The following is a 16,099-nucleotide window of genomic DNA, read 5'->3' as shown; positions in this document are numbered from 1 at the left end:
TAGGGGCAATTTTATTCTAATTGCATCTACAAAGAATTTTCAAAGTCTTCTGAGGATCTCTGTGACCCCTAATTAGAACTTTGTACAGACAGAGACTGGAAATTAACTGAAATACCCAAACATCTTGAAATAGGAACCTTCCCCCCCTCCCCAAATTACATAAAAGCTCTAATTATATTTGTTATATAAATATTTTAAGTGGTAAAACATTAGATAATTGAAGACACACCCTCCCCCCAACCCCAGTTAACCATCACTCACAGCCCAGCAAGAGTAAAATTAACTCAAACAGTGTTCGTACTGTAAAGCTGCTTCCATGCATGGATGACACTGCACTGCTCGCTCCTTTGTTCCGTCTTTGAAAGGATGATGACAAAGGAAACCATTTGAGACTATTTTGAAGTTCACCTTTTGTTACGCAGTTGCATACATTATTTTTTCAATCTGTTTAATCAGTGTCAAAAGTCTATCCCATAAGAAATCAGATAAAGAAAAAAAAAAAGAAACAAAAAAAAGACATACTGAATAATTGCTTTGTGCTTAACCAGCAGTGACAAGGATACCTGGACTCCACCTTTGCTAACAGAGAAATGGAGTTGCAAAAGGGTGGCAACAGCTGATCAGCTCCTATTCAGCTCACAACAAGATGAGGAGAAGTTCTCATATACTTTTTTCTCTCCTTAAAACCATTCTTCTCTCTGGAAGGAAGTTACTTGCAGAAGGATACCAATAGGATACCACTCCTTCTGTACTGCATGAAAGCACAACAGAAATACAAGTTTTTGTCTGTTGTACATTCAACTGAAAAAAAAAAGAAATAAAATTACTATGGTATTTAGGTACCTGACCCACCATTACCTTGATTTATTCTGAGGAAAGATGGAAACTGGACTGACAGGGAACAAAGAGCCCTGCTGCTGTACTGCCCGCACAGCTCTGCTGGTCTGCCTCTGCCAAGCCTGACAAGAATGTCACCCTGTCACCAGTCTCAGTCAATGCCAGGCCCTTTTGCTAAATATCCTGTCAAGAGTGCCAGTTAGCATCAGCCAGTGAATTCCTACCTGGTAGAAACAGGAACGACAGCAAATCAGGCTTTGGACTTTCAGCCCAAACCAGCCTCCACAGATTCAAGAGAGAGTTTTTTGAGCCAAGGAGGGGAAATGGGATGGGGAGGAACAGCCATGCTGGGGAGGGGGAGGGAGGATGTCTCCATTTATCTATTTTAAACCACAGCACCATGATTTCTGGACACAGCTATAACAACAGACCTATTTTGTATCAGTGCCTACAGCTCCCTGACAGCGAAAAGCTGGTTCAGCAAGAGTCCAGCTCTTGCAGATGACTGGATGCTGCATGCATCTCAATGAGTTTGAAGCGGAGTGCACTGTACTGCTATCAGGTGAAAGGCAACAGCAGGAGGTCAGCAGACTGCAGCAGAATTCAAGGATACAAACCCCTACAGAGTACAATAAATAGTGTAAGGCAGCTCTGTGAGTGCCTAGCTAGTGTTTTTCTCTATGTGGAGAGAGGCAATAGTGGTCTGGGACCTAATTTGTATAACAAGGTATTTTAAGAGGGAAGCTAATTGAAATATATAAATCCTGAAGAATATCACATCAAGCCAAGACACTATTATTAGCCCAACCTAGATGAGGTTATAGAAGTGCATTAAAAAAACCTCAATCAAAAAATTAGTAGGAAGCATTCCTCACTTCAAGATCCCATGAGACAAATTCTCTCAAGCAATGATTAGATATTATCCAGAAGAATAAAAAAAGAATACTAAAAATGGATGTGGAGAAGGAAAGTAGGAAAAGCACAAGTTCACCCAAATGGGTCACAGCTTGCTCCTAATGTTCACTGTCGGTAGGTTTTAGAGTTCATAGCCAACTAACAGAGCAGCAGCTGAAATTAAAATTAAACTATAATTCTGCAACAAAATATATTTTTTTTAAATTACATGCTACTTATGTAAAAGGTTGATGTAAAGTTAACTGAGCCAGAAGCATTTTCAGCAGTGTTCTCCAATAAACTCTGGTTTCATTCTTCCATTACGTGTCCTAAGCATATTGAATTTTCCCCTGTGCCAGCTTTTACCAACCCTACCAAAGACAAATAACAGCATTTATGGGCATTTCCCATCCTTGTGATGCCATATTTCTGTTTCTGTTCCACCCATCACAACCCATAAGGAGTATGTGGATATGGAGGGAAAGCCACAGCTGGGAAACTACAAGCAACAAGGTAAATTTCTTGAAATAATTGCTTGCCTCCTTCTGGCTGTTAGGTTGTTCTTCAGAGCATGATAATTACTATTCCATAAACACTCTCCGAGAAGCAGGTAATGGGTAGTTAAGCTGATACAACAAACTTCATGCAGCTTCATGCACAAAATTAACCAGCCTAATTTTAGGTCTACAAAAATAAAAGTGCTGTCTTTGCTAACTTTGTCTTAACGTTTATTGCCTTTGCTTAGGTCTTGAAGAACTAAGAGACACATACAGAATTAACAAAAATATTTTTCCTTCACCTCATTCCTGTGAGTAAATAATTTAAATCCTTTACCTGTGACTGCAAGTTTTACCAGCCTGCCTTTGTGTGTTTTAGCAGTGCATCAGGGGCAGTGCTATTCTGCAAACATCTTCACTGAGAAAGCTCAGGTAGAAGGTGAAGGGAAAGGCCAGTTTTCATTTTCAGTATAAAGCAGACATTTATTTCCAGAAAATCAAGGAAACTCAATTCAACTGTATCTCAATGTGAAGTATGAGATGGTTGGACTAAGGTCACAAGAAGTATTACTTCTCTTAAGGGCAGATTATTTTTTACATTAACAGCTATAAGTATATTTGAGAAAGAAAAAAGGTTCTGTTGAAGATTATCTTTTTCTGTTTGTAACTCATTCAGAGTGAACTCATAAATCTTGGCTGGGCTTTTAATTCCTTGGAAAGCACATATATGTATATAATCTAATCCAGTCCTTACACAGAACTTGGCCAGCTAACATTAGAAATAAAAAAAGAAATGCACATACACAAAATGCTAAATCCCAAATAACTTTTTAAAAATGCAGGTAATGTTGTTCCCTTAGATTGTCTCATTAAGAATGAGGTTAGATTGCAATCATGTGCCATCTTCATTTATTCTCCATAAATAATAAAGCAAAGCTATGCAGCTTAGGAACAGCAATCTTAACCTTCACAGAAGACATAACCTGGACATTTTTTATGTGACAAAAAAAAGCTATGCAGCTTAGGAACAGCAATCTTAACCTGGACATTTTTTATGTGACAAAAAAACCCAAAACAAACCACCAAACAAAAACACAATACGAATTTGACTGCCATGTCACTACATCAATAAAAATATAAGCAAGCTGGCTTACAAGGAAAGGTAGAGGGCAATGTCCAATACTCATTAAAGGGAACAGGCCAGTGATTCAGTATGTTCAGGCACTGACATTTTTAATACTGATAAAAATAATTTTATGTAAGCTGAATGCCAGAGACTTGATTTACTTCAAACGAATACTTACAATTTTGGTATGGTCCACTAGAGCACAGTAGTTACACAGAACATTTATTTATAGTTCCCACTAACATAGTGTTATCACAAAAAAGCTTTGGTTTATATTCATAGTGTGAAGATGAAAAACATAAAGCAATGGAAAAAACATGCTGAGCAGGACATTGTTATTCTTCCAAAATGCTACTCTCTTAATACTCTTGTTTGAGGTACATAATCTTGTTCCTGGGAAGCTAAGAAAGGCAGAGGAGTGGAGGCAGCTGCAGGCCCATATAGCTTCTCAAGTTCAGTCCTCTGTACCACAGCAGGTTTCAGCACTGATTAACAACACTACTGAAACACAACGAAACTTCACTGTGCTTAAGCTTCTAGTTTAAGTTAACTAGTCAAAAAACATTCTCAAACTGAAAAAGGTTGCCTGTTATTTCACTAACTTGCCTACAGATACACAAGTTAACACTAAAACATTTGGCAAGTTATATTGATTATTATAAAAACTAAAAACCCAACAGTAATTTCAATCTAAAACTGCTTTTAAATCTGAAACCAAAGTGAACAACTCTCTAAACAAAAAAATCCCCCAAACCTGTCAGTATCACAATCCAAACAGTCACTGGCATTCAGTATGAACATTTCCAGATTTCAGGTTTCTCTCCGTTTTCCTGATCTACATGATGTGCTAAGCAGCATCTTCCAGCTGTTACCTTCTTCAGAAAATGTAAGGAAGCAAAGCACTCTGAACTCAGCGAAACAAGAGTTTGGAGATGAAGCAAATTTATTGTTCCAAGCGTTGAAATCAGGGAGTATTTTAAATCAGCCACATACTTCATGAAAATCCAGCTAGTATGAATGAAGGGATCCAGCTAACCCTTGAACAAGTTTCAAAGCTATTGTAACATGGCACATGTATCATAGAGCCTTGTAGGTAACCAACCCATAGTTCGGAAAATCCAAGATGCCCTCTGCATAAAGGACAGGCAGAGAACAGCATCACTGAGGTACTAGTCCCATTTCTTTCAGGCAAATTACTGCATAGATATCTAAGGTTAAGGACTTCTGACTTTTTTCTGACCAGCTTTTACAGTATCATAAGGTAACATAATGAAAATACATTGTATTTGAAACCAAAGAGCAGCATAGTGGACATGCACTGGTAGAAAACATCCTGTGTGCAATCTGAGATGTTAAAAGTACCATACACAACTTGGATGTTAATCTAAAAGCTTACTAATTTAATTTGACTTCACTTTTTGTGGAAAAAAGTCTACATGGTCTTATTCATAAAAATGGAATTCTCAACATTCAGCTGTGGTGGGTATAACACGAACATACAGAGTCTTCATGTTCAGGTTCTTCATGGAGATGTCCTTTGTGATCTCTGAACCAAGAAAAGAGAGAAACAGAACCCAGTTAGTGCTCTTGCTTTCTAGGTAAAGCTATCAACACTTTTTTTATTTATTTATTCAGACAGTTCTGCTGGTTCGATCAAAATGGGACTAGGACAAAAACTGCTCAGCTCAAAACTCCCTCCTGTTGAAGCACAGTGCACTAAAGGAAGAGTCACCACATGTCAGGATTGCCACTGCAAGAGTCGAAGGTACTAGGCTACAAGGTAGAATTTTTTGAAAGGCTGTGTCAGCCCACAGGTCCCAGCTTCACGTCCACACAGAGTGTCACCTCGTTCAGAGAATTACTGTATAATGCAGTGATATGAGGTCACTATTAACAATACAACACAATGCCCTGAAAACCAGTCCCTCATAAATGTTATGTAAGAATGGCCGTACCAGACAGATCCCAGATCCATCTCCTCTAGTATCCCATCTCTGACAGAAGACAGGAGGTGAGTGAAGGAGTGTGAGAGTAAGAAGATGCATACATTAACTTGAGTTTTATACATAAAACAAGGATTGTAGTATTATCTGCCATTGTAATCTCATCAAATATCATAGAATGACATAGGCTGGAAGGGACCTTAATGGTGATCTAGTTCCAGCCCCCCTGCCATGAGCAGGGACACCTAATATGCCTAAAGAATTTAATACCAAACCAGATCAATTTCTTAAGTCTTTTCATAGCTATATGCATACAGTTTGGAACAGTAACAGGATAAAGTCTCACCAACAAACCTCTTAAGGATATAGCATATTTCCAACACGCTGATTCAGGATTTATGATTATTTATTAAACACAAACACAGAGTTATTGTACTTTGTGGTTACAGAAGTCACATAGAAAGTTGGCAGGAACTGGAAATCTCTCTCGCTATTCTTGCGACCTTACAAAGCATTATCCCAAGAAGCTAGCAGCTTGCTAGCTCAGTGCTTCCCAGCACCCATCAGCTGTAGCAAACTACCCCGATAACACAGCAGATCATAACTTTTCTTCCAAAGCCGTACCTCCCACTATTCCAAACAACCTGAATAACAAATATACCAGAGGCCTCTTTACTAAGAAATGTGAAAGTGGTAAGAAACTTCACAGTGGTAAACCACAAATACACAAACACAAAACCACACTGCAACCAGAGCAAAAGAGTACCCGGGGGTTATGGGTTACTCTGCACACTACAATCCCTGTAGACAACACCAGCAAATAAAAGAGAATTTTCAATTTTGGCACTAGTGTTAGCACAAATGACAGACTAAGAACATTCAGAATGGCCGGTGTTTTTTCAGCAGAAACCATTTTGTAGTGTGCTGCGCTGTATCACAGGGCTGACGGCCGATAGTCGCACTGCTCCAGCCTGGGCTCACCTCCAGCTGCCAGCGACCACGGCACTGCGTGTGCTGGGGAGAGGCAAGCCTGTGAAGTGCATCCATGGAGATTGTGTGAAAGCAGTTTAGTTTTCAGTAACATGATGTCCATGTGAAAACTGAATCTAGAAATGGCAGCAAGGAGTTTTGTTTCCATGTACGCACGCTCCTGCTGACATTCAGGCCCTCACTTTTCTCCAAAAAAGATTTCATTTTCAGACTCAGCAGATACAGTCTGCATCCAAGTTTAAAGGCCATCCATTAATTAAAGAATTAAGAAGCCCTTATGGATCATGATGGTACTGTTTTTAAGGAGTTCTCCTCCAGTGTAGTGCTCTGCTTTAAGCAGCTGAAAACCCATTTACAGAACTCCAAGAGTGGAGGTATAATCCAATTCAGCAATTAGGGCTTTATTTGCTCATTAAGCTGCCTTCCCTCCCCATGAAAATGTTACATCAGTATGTATGAAAGTTATTTTGGTCTGCAGAAGCAGCCAAACAAACTACAAACTGGGTCTCAGGCTTTTTTAATTATTTATTTTTTAAATCCTGAAAAATTAAGGACTACATGAAGCTATTATTTTCAACAGTATTTAAGACAATAATTACTATTAGAAATTGGAAACTTGATTTATCAACAAAACGGAAGGACATCCTCCTTTCTGTGCTAATTCCTGCAAAGGCAGGTTTTGAAGTTAGCAGATGAAGTGCTACCTTCATCCCAAACGTGTCTCTGAATCAGTACCTGTAACGCATGTTTCCATCTCATGAATAAGCAACGCTCACCACTTTGACATTTATTTATAGCCTGATTTTCCAATATTGCAAAAGGGGATGAAAAACACATTCATTTCTGAAAGGTTGGCAAGCTTTTGTGCACTAGACAGCAGATGCCCAACTGCATATACCTGACATTTATAAAAATAATATTTTCAAAACTGATAACTCATTTTCCTTCAAGTGATTTTTTTCCCCCTATTCCCTTCTTTTTATAAAAACCTTTCAAATATGGTTTATTTTCAAACTTTTCAAATAATTTAACAGCAAATATTTTTTTTTTTTTTTTAATTTTTAGAATAAACCATAAAAAATTTTTTTTGGGAAAGAGACTGAACTTCCTGTTTTGAAGGTAGGACCTTGAAATATATTGATAAAAAGATGAGTAGGGGATTACAAAGTTGCAACAATACACACAGACATTAATTGGGCTAATGTTTTCCAGAGGCATCAAAATATTTACTTTATATGTAGCAGTTATTTATCATAAAAAGAGATCTGAAGATAAAGTGTGATCATTTCAGTGTTTATTCCATTAAAAAATGTTTTTAAAAGAGGTGCATGGTGAGAATTAAATCTGAGATAGCAGAAGCATAGCTATATGGCATAAGCATGTGTCAGCTACAAAAATAAACCTCCAGGACCAAGTTATCTACATTCTGATTCTAAAAAAGATCAAACCAGTTGTTTTAGCCTTTGAAGAGTTATCAAATCTTATCTTTCACATCATCATGAATCACTTTAGACACTGTATTTAAAGTTTAAATAGTTCTGGAGAATTCATACTACAAATATGTTATAGCAATTTCCCTTTTAGGTAAAGGCATTCTAACAACCCTTACTTGAATTGAGGCTTAGAGGCTATGCATCTTCCTGTTTTGTCAGTTACTTCCTTCTTTCAAAGCTCAAAAGTTTTCTACAATAGTTATTTTAGTATCTTAACTAAGTCAGATGCTGCTGTGAACCCTTCTGCACTGTAACAACAGGAGAAACCAACAAAGAAATACATATAACATCGTGGCTGAACTAACTGGCAAGGTTTCACACACATACATTTTTGGTTTATGCAGATGAAGTGTGGTTGATATACTTGGTTCTTACACCTTGTGCTGTTTCCAAACACCACAATCTCCAGTTCTCTATGTTTGTTAACACCATTCAGCACGTTATTTTTATCATTAGCTCAAACTATCACTAGAAAGTCTCATCAACATTTTACTTACAAAAATGGCGCTTGAATAACCACAGCTCAGGTCACATGAAATCTTTAAAAAAAAAAAACCAATCCACAACAGAAGAACCCACACACACCTTCCTTGCTCTGATTCTAATCTATCCTACTTGAATGCCTTCAACCCAGGTGGGCAGCTAAGTGACACGGGTTTTAGCCAGCTACACTAGTGCACTCCACTCCTCTCCCCATCAGCTGACAGGAACCTCCAGAGGAAATTCATCCCACGCTAAGATTAGATCACTAGTTTAAACACGATGTCTAACTTCTGGACAGGTAACCTAACATGGGATAAGTTAAGTGTCATATATCCCTCCCAAACAGCTTGTAAATCATGCCACTGTGATAAACTGGAGACAGAATCTTTTGCATCGTTTCATTTGACGAGCAGGATTTTCCTGAATTCCACAGAAATACTTGGGGTTTTCTTTACTATGTAGTTTCCAATCCATTCTTCCTGTCAAATGAAGTCTCAAATCTTTCTCAGGTCCAACTTTTTAGCACTCTTTAATCTTGTCTCTCTCATGAAGCAGAGATTTTTGTTTCTAAGCTTCACCACCTGTCTGTGGTTTCGGAAGATTCTTTAACATTTCAGATGTGTGACTATGTGATGAAGCTTCCTACATCTCAGGTATTCTGAATGAACTGCTGCTGCCTTACCCTACCAGGTGTGACCTACTCACACAACTCTCAAATAGATCAGATACTCTCTTCCACCCACTCCCATTCTCCAAAAAGAAGAGGAAAAAAATATCTGCAGCAATATGAATGTTACAGGAACAATTTGAACAGGTTCTTAAAATATTCACACTTTAGACTCACTCGCTTCTAGGAGGAGATTCACTCTGCTTAGTCACAGCAGCGTGGAACTACCATTTACGTTGCTGACTGACCTTTATATTTCAAAAGGAAGAAACTTCTACAGAACTTGGCCATTTCACAAAGGGAATGCATTAGAGCTTTGAATTTCTAGATGCGTATGTGTGCTTAAAGGATTTTATTAAATAAACAGTGAATTACTGGTCAGAATTAGAAACCAATGTGTAAATAGCGTGCATTTAGTAATTAAACTAGATCTCAGGCTACATTAGGTGCTCCTCAACAAAAACTTCCCAAGCATCCTTGGACAAGCAAACCAAAAGTTTGTGCTTACCCTGAGTTTGTGCTTCATCCAGGAACAATTTTAGCCTCCTGCTTCTAAGCCCAAAAACTTTTGCCGTCTCATGTAGAAGACCTTGGTACGTTAACCCGTTCTGACCAACGGGGTTCTCCATTAGAAGAGTTCCCACTGTTCCTTTCTGACATTCTGAACGAGAGAAACAGTTGCATCACTATTCGTGAGGAATGATATTACTTCATTTATCTAGATAAACTGAATTTTAGGACTTCTTCCCTTTCATCTCTGTTTCTTTATAGTGCCAATACCAGCCTACTTACAGGTACTCCCTAAATTCATGGATTACAGGATCAGGAGTATAAGTGATTGCTAACAGCTTAACAAACAAAAGAAAACTTGGCAGAATTCTTTACGTGGGGCAACAGGATAACCTGGAGACTGGGAAACATGAAATACCTGAACAGGACACACAAACCACTAACAGCTAGAGAAGCTCACAAAGCACCTTCTGATGATCGAATCCTCAGTTAAAAACACATTTTTGGCCCAAGTAGGTTCCCAAGAGCGTCAATGAAATTCCATGTAGACACAGTCCAAAAAGGACCAAGCTGGGGCAGAAATTAAGAGCGAGTTACTAACAACATTGTTTTTCCAATGTGAGATTTCAGGGTAGAAGTTACAAGATTAGCAGCTGTGAAACAGAACTACATGCACATATCTATGCTCCAGGTCAGGTTAATAATACAATTCATTCAGCCTTTAAATAGCACAAAAAACCATTTCATATACTGTTTACAATGTCTTGGTAAAGAGCTGGCTCCTCCTTCATTTTTGGTTAGTTTTAAACTGAGTTTTTCAAAAAGGCTGAGTTTAAAACTTTTAAAATAAGCTGCACAGGTGAGCTGATGGTCAGAAATAGGAAAACAATGCTGAAGGGCTCACATTTAAATGCTGTCCCTTATCTGAAACTGGGTCTCCTTTTTCTTTTCTTAAAAGAGGGAGAAAAGCTAAATATAAACATTGCGTTTCTTAGAAAGCACATAATAGGAAAAAATAAACAAAATCACCATCTACCAATGAAAAAAATACATATTTATCTTCATCAGTAAGTGCTGGTGTTCAAACCTTCCATCACAAGAAGCTCAGCTGGTAAATGAGGAGAGGTCAGTACCCTCCATACCTTGTGGTTCTGCATTCATTAACTGCAGGTTGATGTACTGGCAGAGGAGAGCGTCAGGAGAGCTGATTGGAGCAGGTGCTGACCCTGTTGTCACATGGAGAGTCTTTCCGCTGAGACTAAGCAAGTCAGTTTTGTTTATCAGTTCTGAAAAAGAAAATGAGACCAGTCAGGCCGTTTCAGGGAAGCGGAGGCCCAGTTCTCACCCGATTAGGTGACAATGAGGCTTTCCAAGGACCAATTCCACTCTGGAAGCGCTTCCCTCTCCACAATTCCTTGCTCAAGAAAGAGCATTTCTCTGTTCTGAAAAATGGAACTTGTGCAGAAATATTCTGTCTTCTTAACAACACAGAGTACTTTGTCTGCCATGGAAATTAGCTCCTACATATAATTTCTTACGCACATAAATATACAGCATGATTACTTATGCAATGAAAACAGTTAAATAACTTAAAACAAGCAAAAAATTATTCACTTAAGCCAACCATTTCTATCTCACTAAATTAAGACCTACGATCTTTGCCTCTCCCCCAACTCGCCTAGCTGAAGCAGCGCTGGATATGTGTTACTATGCAACATCAGGACATTTCCCTCATTAAACTCCAGATGACAATAAATGTAAAATCAGTAGCTGGTTAGCTCATGAATAATGCCCTCTGTATTAATATTTGTGTTTAATGTCAACAACAGCTGATGATGCAGCAGATGAGTCCAGCCATGCGTATTTAGAGAATGGTGGAAGATCAGACCCAAGCTAGGACCCGTGTCTCAAAGGATTTTTGCAGTAATACCAGCACCCTGAAAGTACTCGGATGAGAAGCTAATGAGGTTTCTGCAATACAAATGAAATCTCTGCACTGCCTACAGGAGCAGCTGCCTGCCTGTCACAGAGGTAAAAAAAGCTGCTGATAGCCACAACATTAAAGGTACAGAGGAAGAACATCACTCTGCTACAAAGCTTTTGCAGCTACAAAAGAACTCCAAAGACCAAATCCAGGAAGAATTAATAGATTTAATTTCTTGTAAGAACTGTGCACTGCCTGTGCACACAGAACAGGCACATCTGTCATCTCTTTCCAACAGGTTTTCATTCCCTACGAGCCCTACTTGCGTGTCACGGAGCCTAATCTTTACAAAGCTTATTTTCCATCAGTTCATCCGAATTAATTTCTAAGAGGTAGAAGTGGCACTCCTTTTTCCAGGGATGTTTGTAAACTTGAAAATGAAAACAAAACCAAAAAATACACCAACCAAAAAAAAGGTGAAAAAATAATCACAGGCTATGAGCTCTCAAAATTTTGCCAACTGCAAAAGCGTGATGCACTGTGGAAAGCTTATGAGAGTGCCCTGAGGTAGGATGGTTTCCCATATCTACCCTCAGATTGCGTCTAAAATGCTAAACTACTATCTTTTAAAAATCAACTTTTATATATACAGATAAAAAGCTTTAAAGAAAAAGGCAGAACTTTGTTGTTGCTTCTAAAATTCTCTTTTCAAGAATGAAGAGTTTATGATGGTGGCCATCTGCCAGCTACCCAGACACTTGGGTGGTATGTTTGAGGTGCAGGCACGCGCTCAAGCACAGGAGAGGGCTTTGCTTTTGGTTTCACTTACAGAAAAAGCAAGAAAATAACCGAATTAACAAGTGGAAAGGAATTAACAAGCATTCATCATACGGAAAGGGTCAGCAGCAGGTTCTTTCTAGCATAACCCTAAAGCAGCACTACTTGCCATTTACACACAATTACGAGGTCATGGGTAGGAGACAGCAGTAGTGAGCAGGGTGCTTACAGAGCAAGAAACACACAGCTCGAGGAGCTCAGAGTCTGACATTACCCGGTTGCTGGGATCTGTGCAGATCTTTGCAGGGCGACAGGCCATGAGCTACAATAATGGTGATTTGCGTATTTAACAGATCTAGCATTTTGCATTACAGGACCGCTGACATTTTTACAAGGAAAAGCTCATGCACAGGGCTGCCAATAGTCAGCTCATAGAACTCTCTAATAAGAGCAAGAAAAAAAGTGTACCATTTCTTCATATATAATGATACACCTGAAAACAAGCAGATGTTGTGTGATGAGCACAAGTGCTCATCAATATTAAAACCACTTTTAAAGTCAATTCTCCCTGCAGCTGAGATTTAAGAGGCAATACTCTTCTAAGGTACCTTACAGCCTCATGGCCTTTTAAAAATTAAAGATTAAAAAAAAAAATCAACTCTTGTTCGCAAAACAGTGCTAAGAATAGAATTTAAAAAAATAATAGTCATCTGAAAATCATAAAGATGAAATAAGGTGTGGACTAAGATGCTTGTAGGGGGATTTTTGCCTCTCCTTCCTTTCCCCTCCTTTTTTAAGCCTGATGTGATTTACAGCTTCATTTATTCCCAAAAAGATAACCAATTTTTTTTTTAAACAGGTTTTTTCAACGTGGGTTTCTTCCATGAAAGCCAAGTGCAACTCAGAAAGCATTCCCAAGAAGTTTAGAAAGTTTCCAGCTTTTCAGCAATCTAGAACAAAAAGTCACAGACAACTGTTTTTATGATCTGACTTGAGCCCTGCCCCTTTCCTTTAAGTTTTTGTTGGTTTTATTTTTAATGGTAAAAGAGACAAATTTTATGCTCACTTTCTGAAGATGAGTACAAATTCCAGAGCCTTGCTCAGTGCTTTTGCAGTTATTCAAAATACACTGATTCACTGTTGGGGAGGAAATATTTATCCCATTATTTCAATGCTGCACTGAAAAACAAGGACATGACATATTTGAGCCTGCCTTAATAGACAAACTGCCTGATTTTGTGCCATTATGCAACCCTAAGTAAATCTTCATTACAATTAGAAAATAAGATAATAAATTACTGCAAGTAAAGGAGACAGGCCTAAAAACCACAGGAAGGAAAATAAGGAGCCAGAAATATGGTTTTACTGGGTCACAATTTTATTGACACACATGGGAACAATTCAGAAACAATTTGTCCAGAGTGCACGACCTTTCTTTGCAATTCTTCTCAGCCAGAGTGGCTGACACCAGTCTCCTGCCTCACCTGAAGAGACCCTGCAATCATCACTAGGCCTCGCCTAAGGTGACCCGTGCAAAGGTTGGGCAGAGAAAGCACAGGGACTGCATCTGAACCCAACGCTGGGAATTCCCGTTCTCTTCTCTAACATCTTTAAGAGCTATTTTCTTTGTACATGCCTTCAACCCTGACTCCTCAGGGAGCCACATATCTTCTGCTGATCAATACTTATTTGAGATCTCTGCCCAACTGCAACAAAGGTGAATTTGGTAATCTAATCTTTCCAAGGGAATTTTCATGTTGTTACTCAGCAGGCAAGGAGAACAGAAAAAAACCAAAACAACCCACTCTGCCCAGACTGCTTACAAAGAGTGAAAGTTTAAAATCAACATGCCAAGATGGAAAGTCCCAAAATGACACCTAGACAGCAAAAGCAACTTGGAAAGGAAAGAAATAAAGTCTTTGTTACTACTGCAGAAAAGAACCTTTGAGGAAGAGGGAAGGTTTAGATTTTCTTTACCATTTCCATTAGGAATTCAGCATTAGTAGATTAGTGCTGCATCCTTTTGTCCTGTTAGTGGCAGAAAACAAACCAAATAAGGAGTCAAACTGCTTATAATCTTAATGAGATGAGAGTTTCTCAACTCTTCTCAGCCTTTTGCTGGTCACATCTAAGTAACTGTACAGAATGAACTGTAATAATTGTACTGTAATGAATTGTACTAGTACATGCCCACCACTGTAGGCACATACCTACTGCTATGAAGTATATCACTAATATTTGGAAAATGATTTAGAGGAAAACTATTTCCTCCTTTAAAATATAACTGAAACCTGACGAAGATGCAGAGGGATCCAGAACTTCCTGTAAATCATCTATAACCGAATCATTTTGTATGATACAGCTATTCAGTTCAGCTGAGCACAACTTGGAAAGAGGTTTTATCCCAGTAAGCGATGTATGTTACATCTGATAGGAAAAACCTCAAAAGATTCTTCTAGAAATAGTTTCAGGAAAAGACAAGTAAGAAAACTAAAGATCAAGATGGTAAGTGACATTAGAGACACAAGTAAGATTGTTCTCCTTCTGATGTCACAGGTAGACACGAACTGGTGATCCTTAGCAGTCCTATGGGCACCCCAAAACAGCCTTTCACAACAGCCAAGTAAACTATCTCCCTCTTAGATGTTGCTTCAGTAATATTTCTATGAAAACACATTAGCGTAAGTTTCTGTAGCTGCTCAGTGACCATTTGTGCAGTATTTCATCATTTCCATGTCACTCATTTTAGACTTAATATGACTGGTATGGAAACAGACAGTTTGACCTTCAGGATGTGTCTGTAGAACAACCCTAAGAACATACAAAGAGCTTACGACTGCTGTTCAAACATCTCCCAAGTCCTCAGATTATGGCCACTACAAGTGCTCTGCTTCCTGTATTCATTCATCAACATGTTTGTTCACTAGTGTAATCTTGTTCTCAGTGGGCCGATTTTGAAGCTGTAACTTTTCTTGATGTACTGAAATATTACACATACTGTAATAATGAACCAGCACCTTCATCCCACGGCAGAGAATGCCAGTCTGCTGGGAGGGTCTCATCGTCACCAACTGTAACATCTTTCATCATGTTTTTCTTCTCTGTTTCAGCTCTGTTATCTTTGTAATGAACAAAACTATGACACAGCCTGTAACTCTATATATAATCCATAGACAATATTTTATATTCTCAGGCCTTAGCAGGAGCCAAGTGCAAGCTGCAAAAATATTCCATAGATTTTTCTAAAAAGAAGAAATGCAGAGATCTTCAAGTTTCTCTAGCATGAAAAAGCAACGGTTTTTTTCCTCTACAGACACAGCAGTTTGCATTAAATTTAAATTCTCACCCTGCCTACTGAGGCATTAAGGGGAAAAAAAAATAATGCAAAAGCTGATGGCGGCTTGCCATCAACATATAGCATTGCCTGGGCCCAATGGAAACACTTTCTGAAATAAATCAGATTTTGTCCTGATGAGAACTGCAATGGAAATAAGGTAACAGCAGAGATGAGCATCATTTAGCAGCAGCTTTTGGAAACATTTTGATGTGACTATAAATATGGTCTCATAAGCTAAGTACTATAAAATAAATATTTCCTTATGCATTTTCTTGTCAATTTTGTGTATATATATATATATATATGTAAATTACACAGTAAATAACTCCTAGCTGCTGCTAGAAAGACTTTCAATTTTCCTTGCCATACTCCATTTACCTGTTTTTCCATTAAAAATTGACAGTTTTGAATTTTTAAGACCAAAAATGCAGGAGACAGCATCTACAAGTCCAGTGAAGTTCAAAGTATTATCTCCTTTTGGATTTTCCAGCAGCAACACACCACCTAAAACCAAAATTAAGAAATTAAAATACAGTTTGGAAGCAACATCCACATTTTCTAATTACTTCTTCTAATTACTTCCAGGGAGTTTCTAAGCTAAGTTCAAAGTGTTAACACTGC

The 16,099-nt window shown here is 38.4% G+C and overlaps 1 protein-coding gene across 1 annotated transcript in view; it reads right to left on the bottom strand.

Moving 5' to 3' along the window:
• Positions 1 to 4,279: 4,279 nt before the first annotated feature.
• The window catches only part of LOC104530321 (isoleucine--tRNA ligase, cytoplasmic-like), a gene marked incomplete at its 5' end in the record, with an annotated part of 19,586 nt that continues 7,766 nt past the window's right edge, over positions 4,280 to 16,099 (bottom strand). Inside the window, 4 exons of the mRNA XM_010174868.1 lie at positions 4,280 to 4,900; positions 9,439 to 9,591; positions 10,583 to 10,726; positions 15,857 to 15,982. Of these exons, the coding sequence (XP_010173170.1) occupies positions 4,818 to 4,900; positions 9,439 to 9,591; positions 10,583 to 10,726; positions 15,857 to 15,982 (506 nt within the window). The remainder of the gene's footprint in view (positions 4,901 to 9,438; positions 9,592 to 10,582; positions 10,727 to 15,856; positions 15,983 to 16,099) is intronic.

The sequence above is a fragment of the Antrostomus carolinensis genome, unplaced genomic scaffold (assembly GCF_000700745.2).
Source record: "Antrostomus carolinensis isolate BGI_N321 unplaced genomic scaffold, ASM70074v2 scaffold12739, whole genome shotgun sequence".
NCBI classification, from domain to species: domain Eukaryota; kingdom Metazoa; phylum Chordata; class Aves; order Caprimulgiformes; family Caprimulgidae; genus Antrostomus; species Antrostomus carolinensis.
The sequence above is the reverse complement of the archived record's forward strand: the minus strand, read 5'-3'. Positions and strand labels throughout refer to the sequence as shown.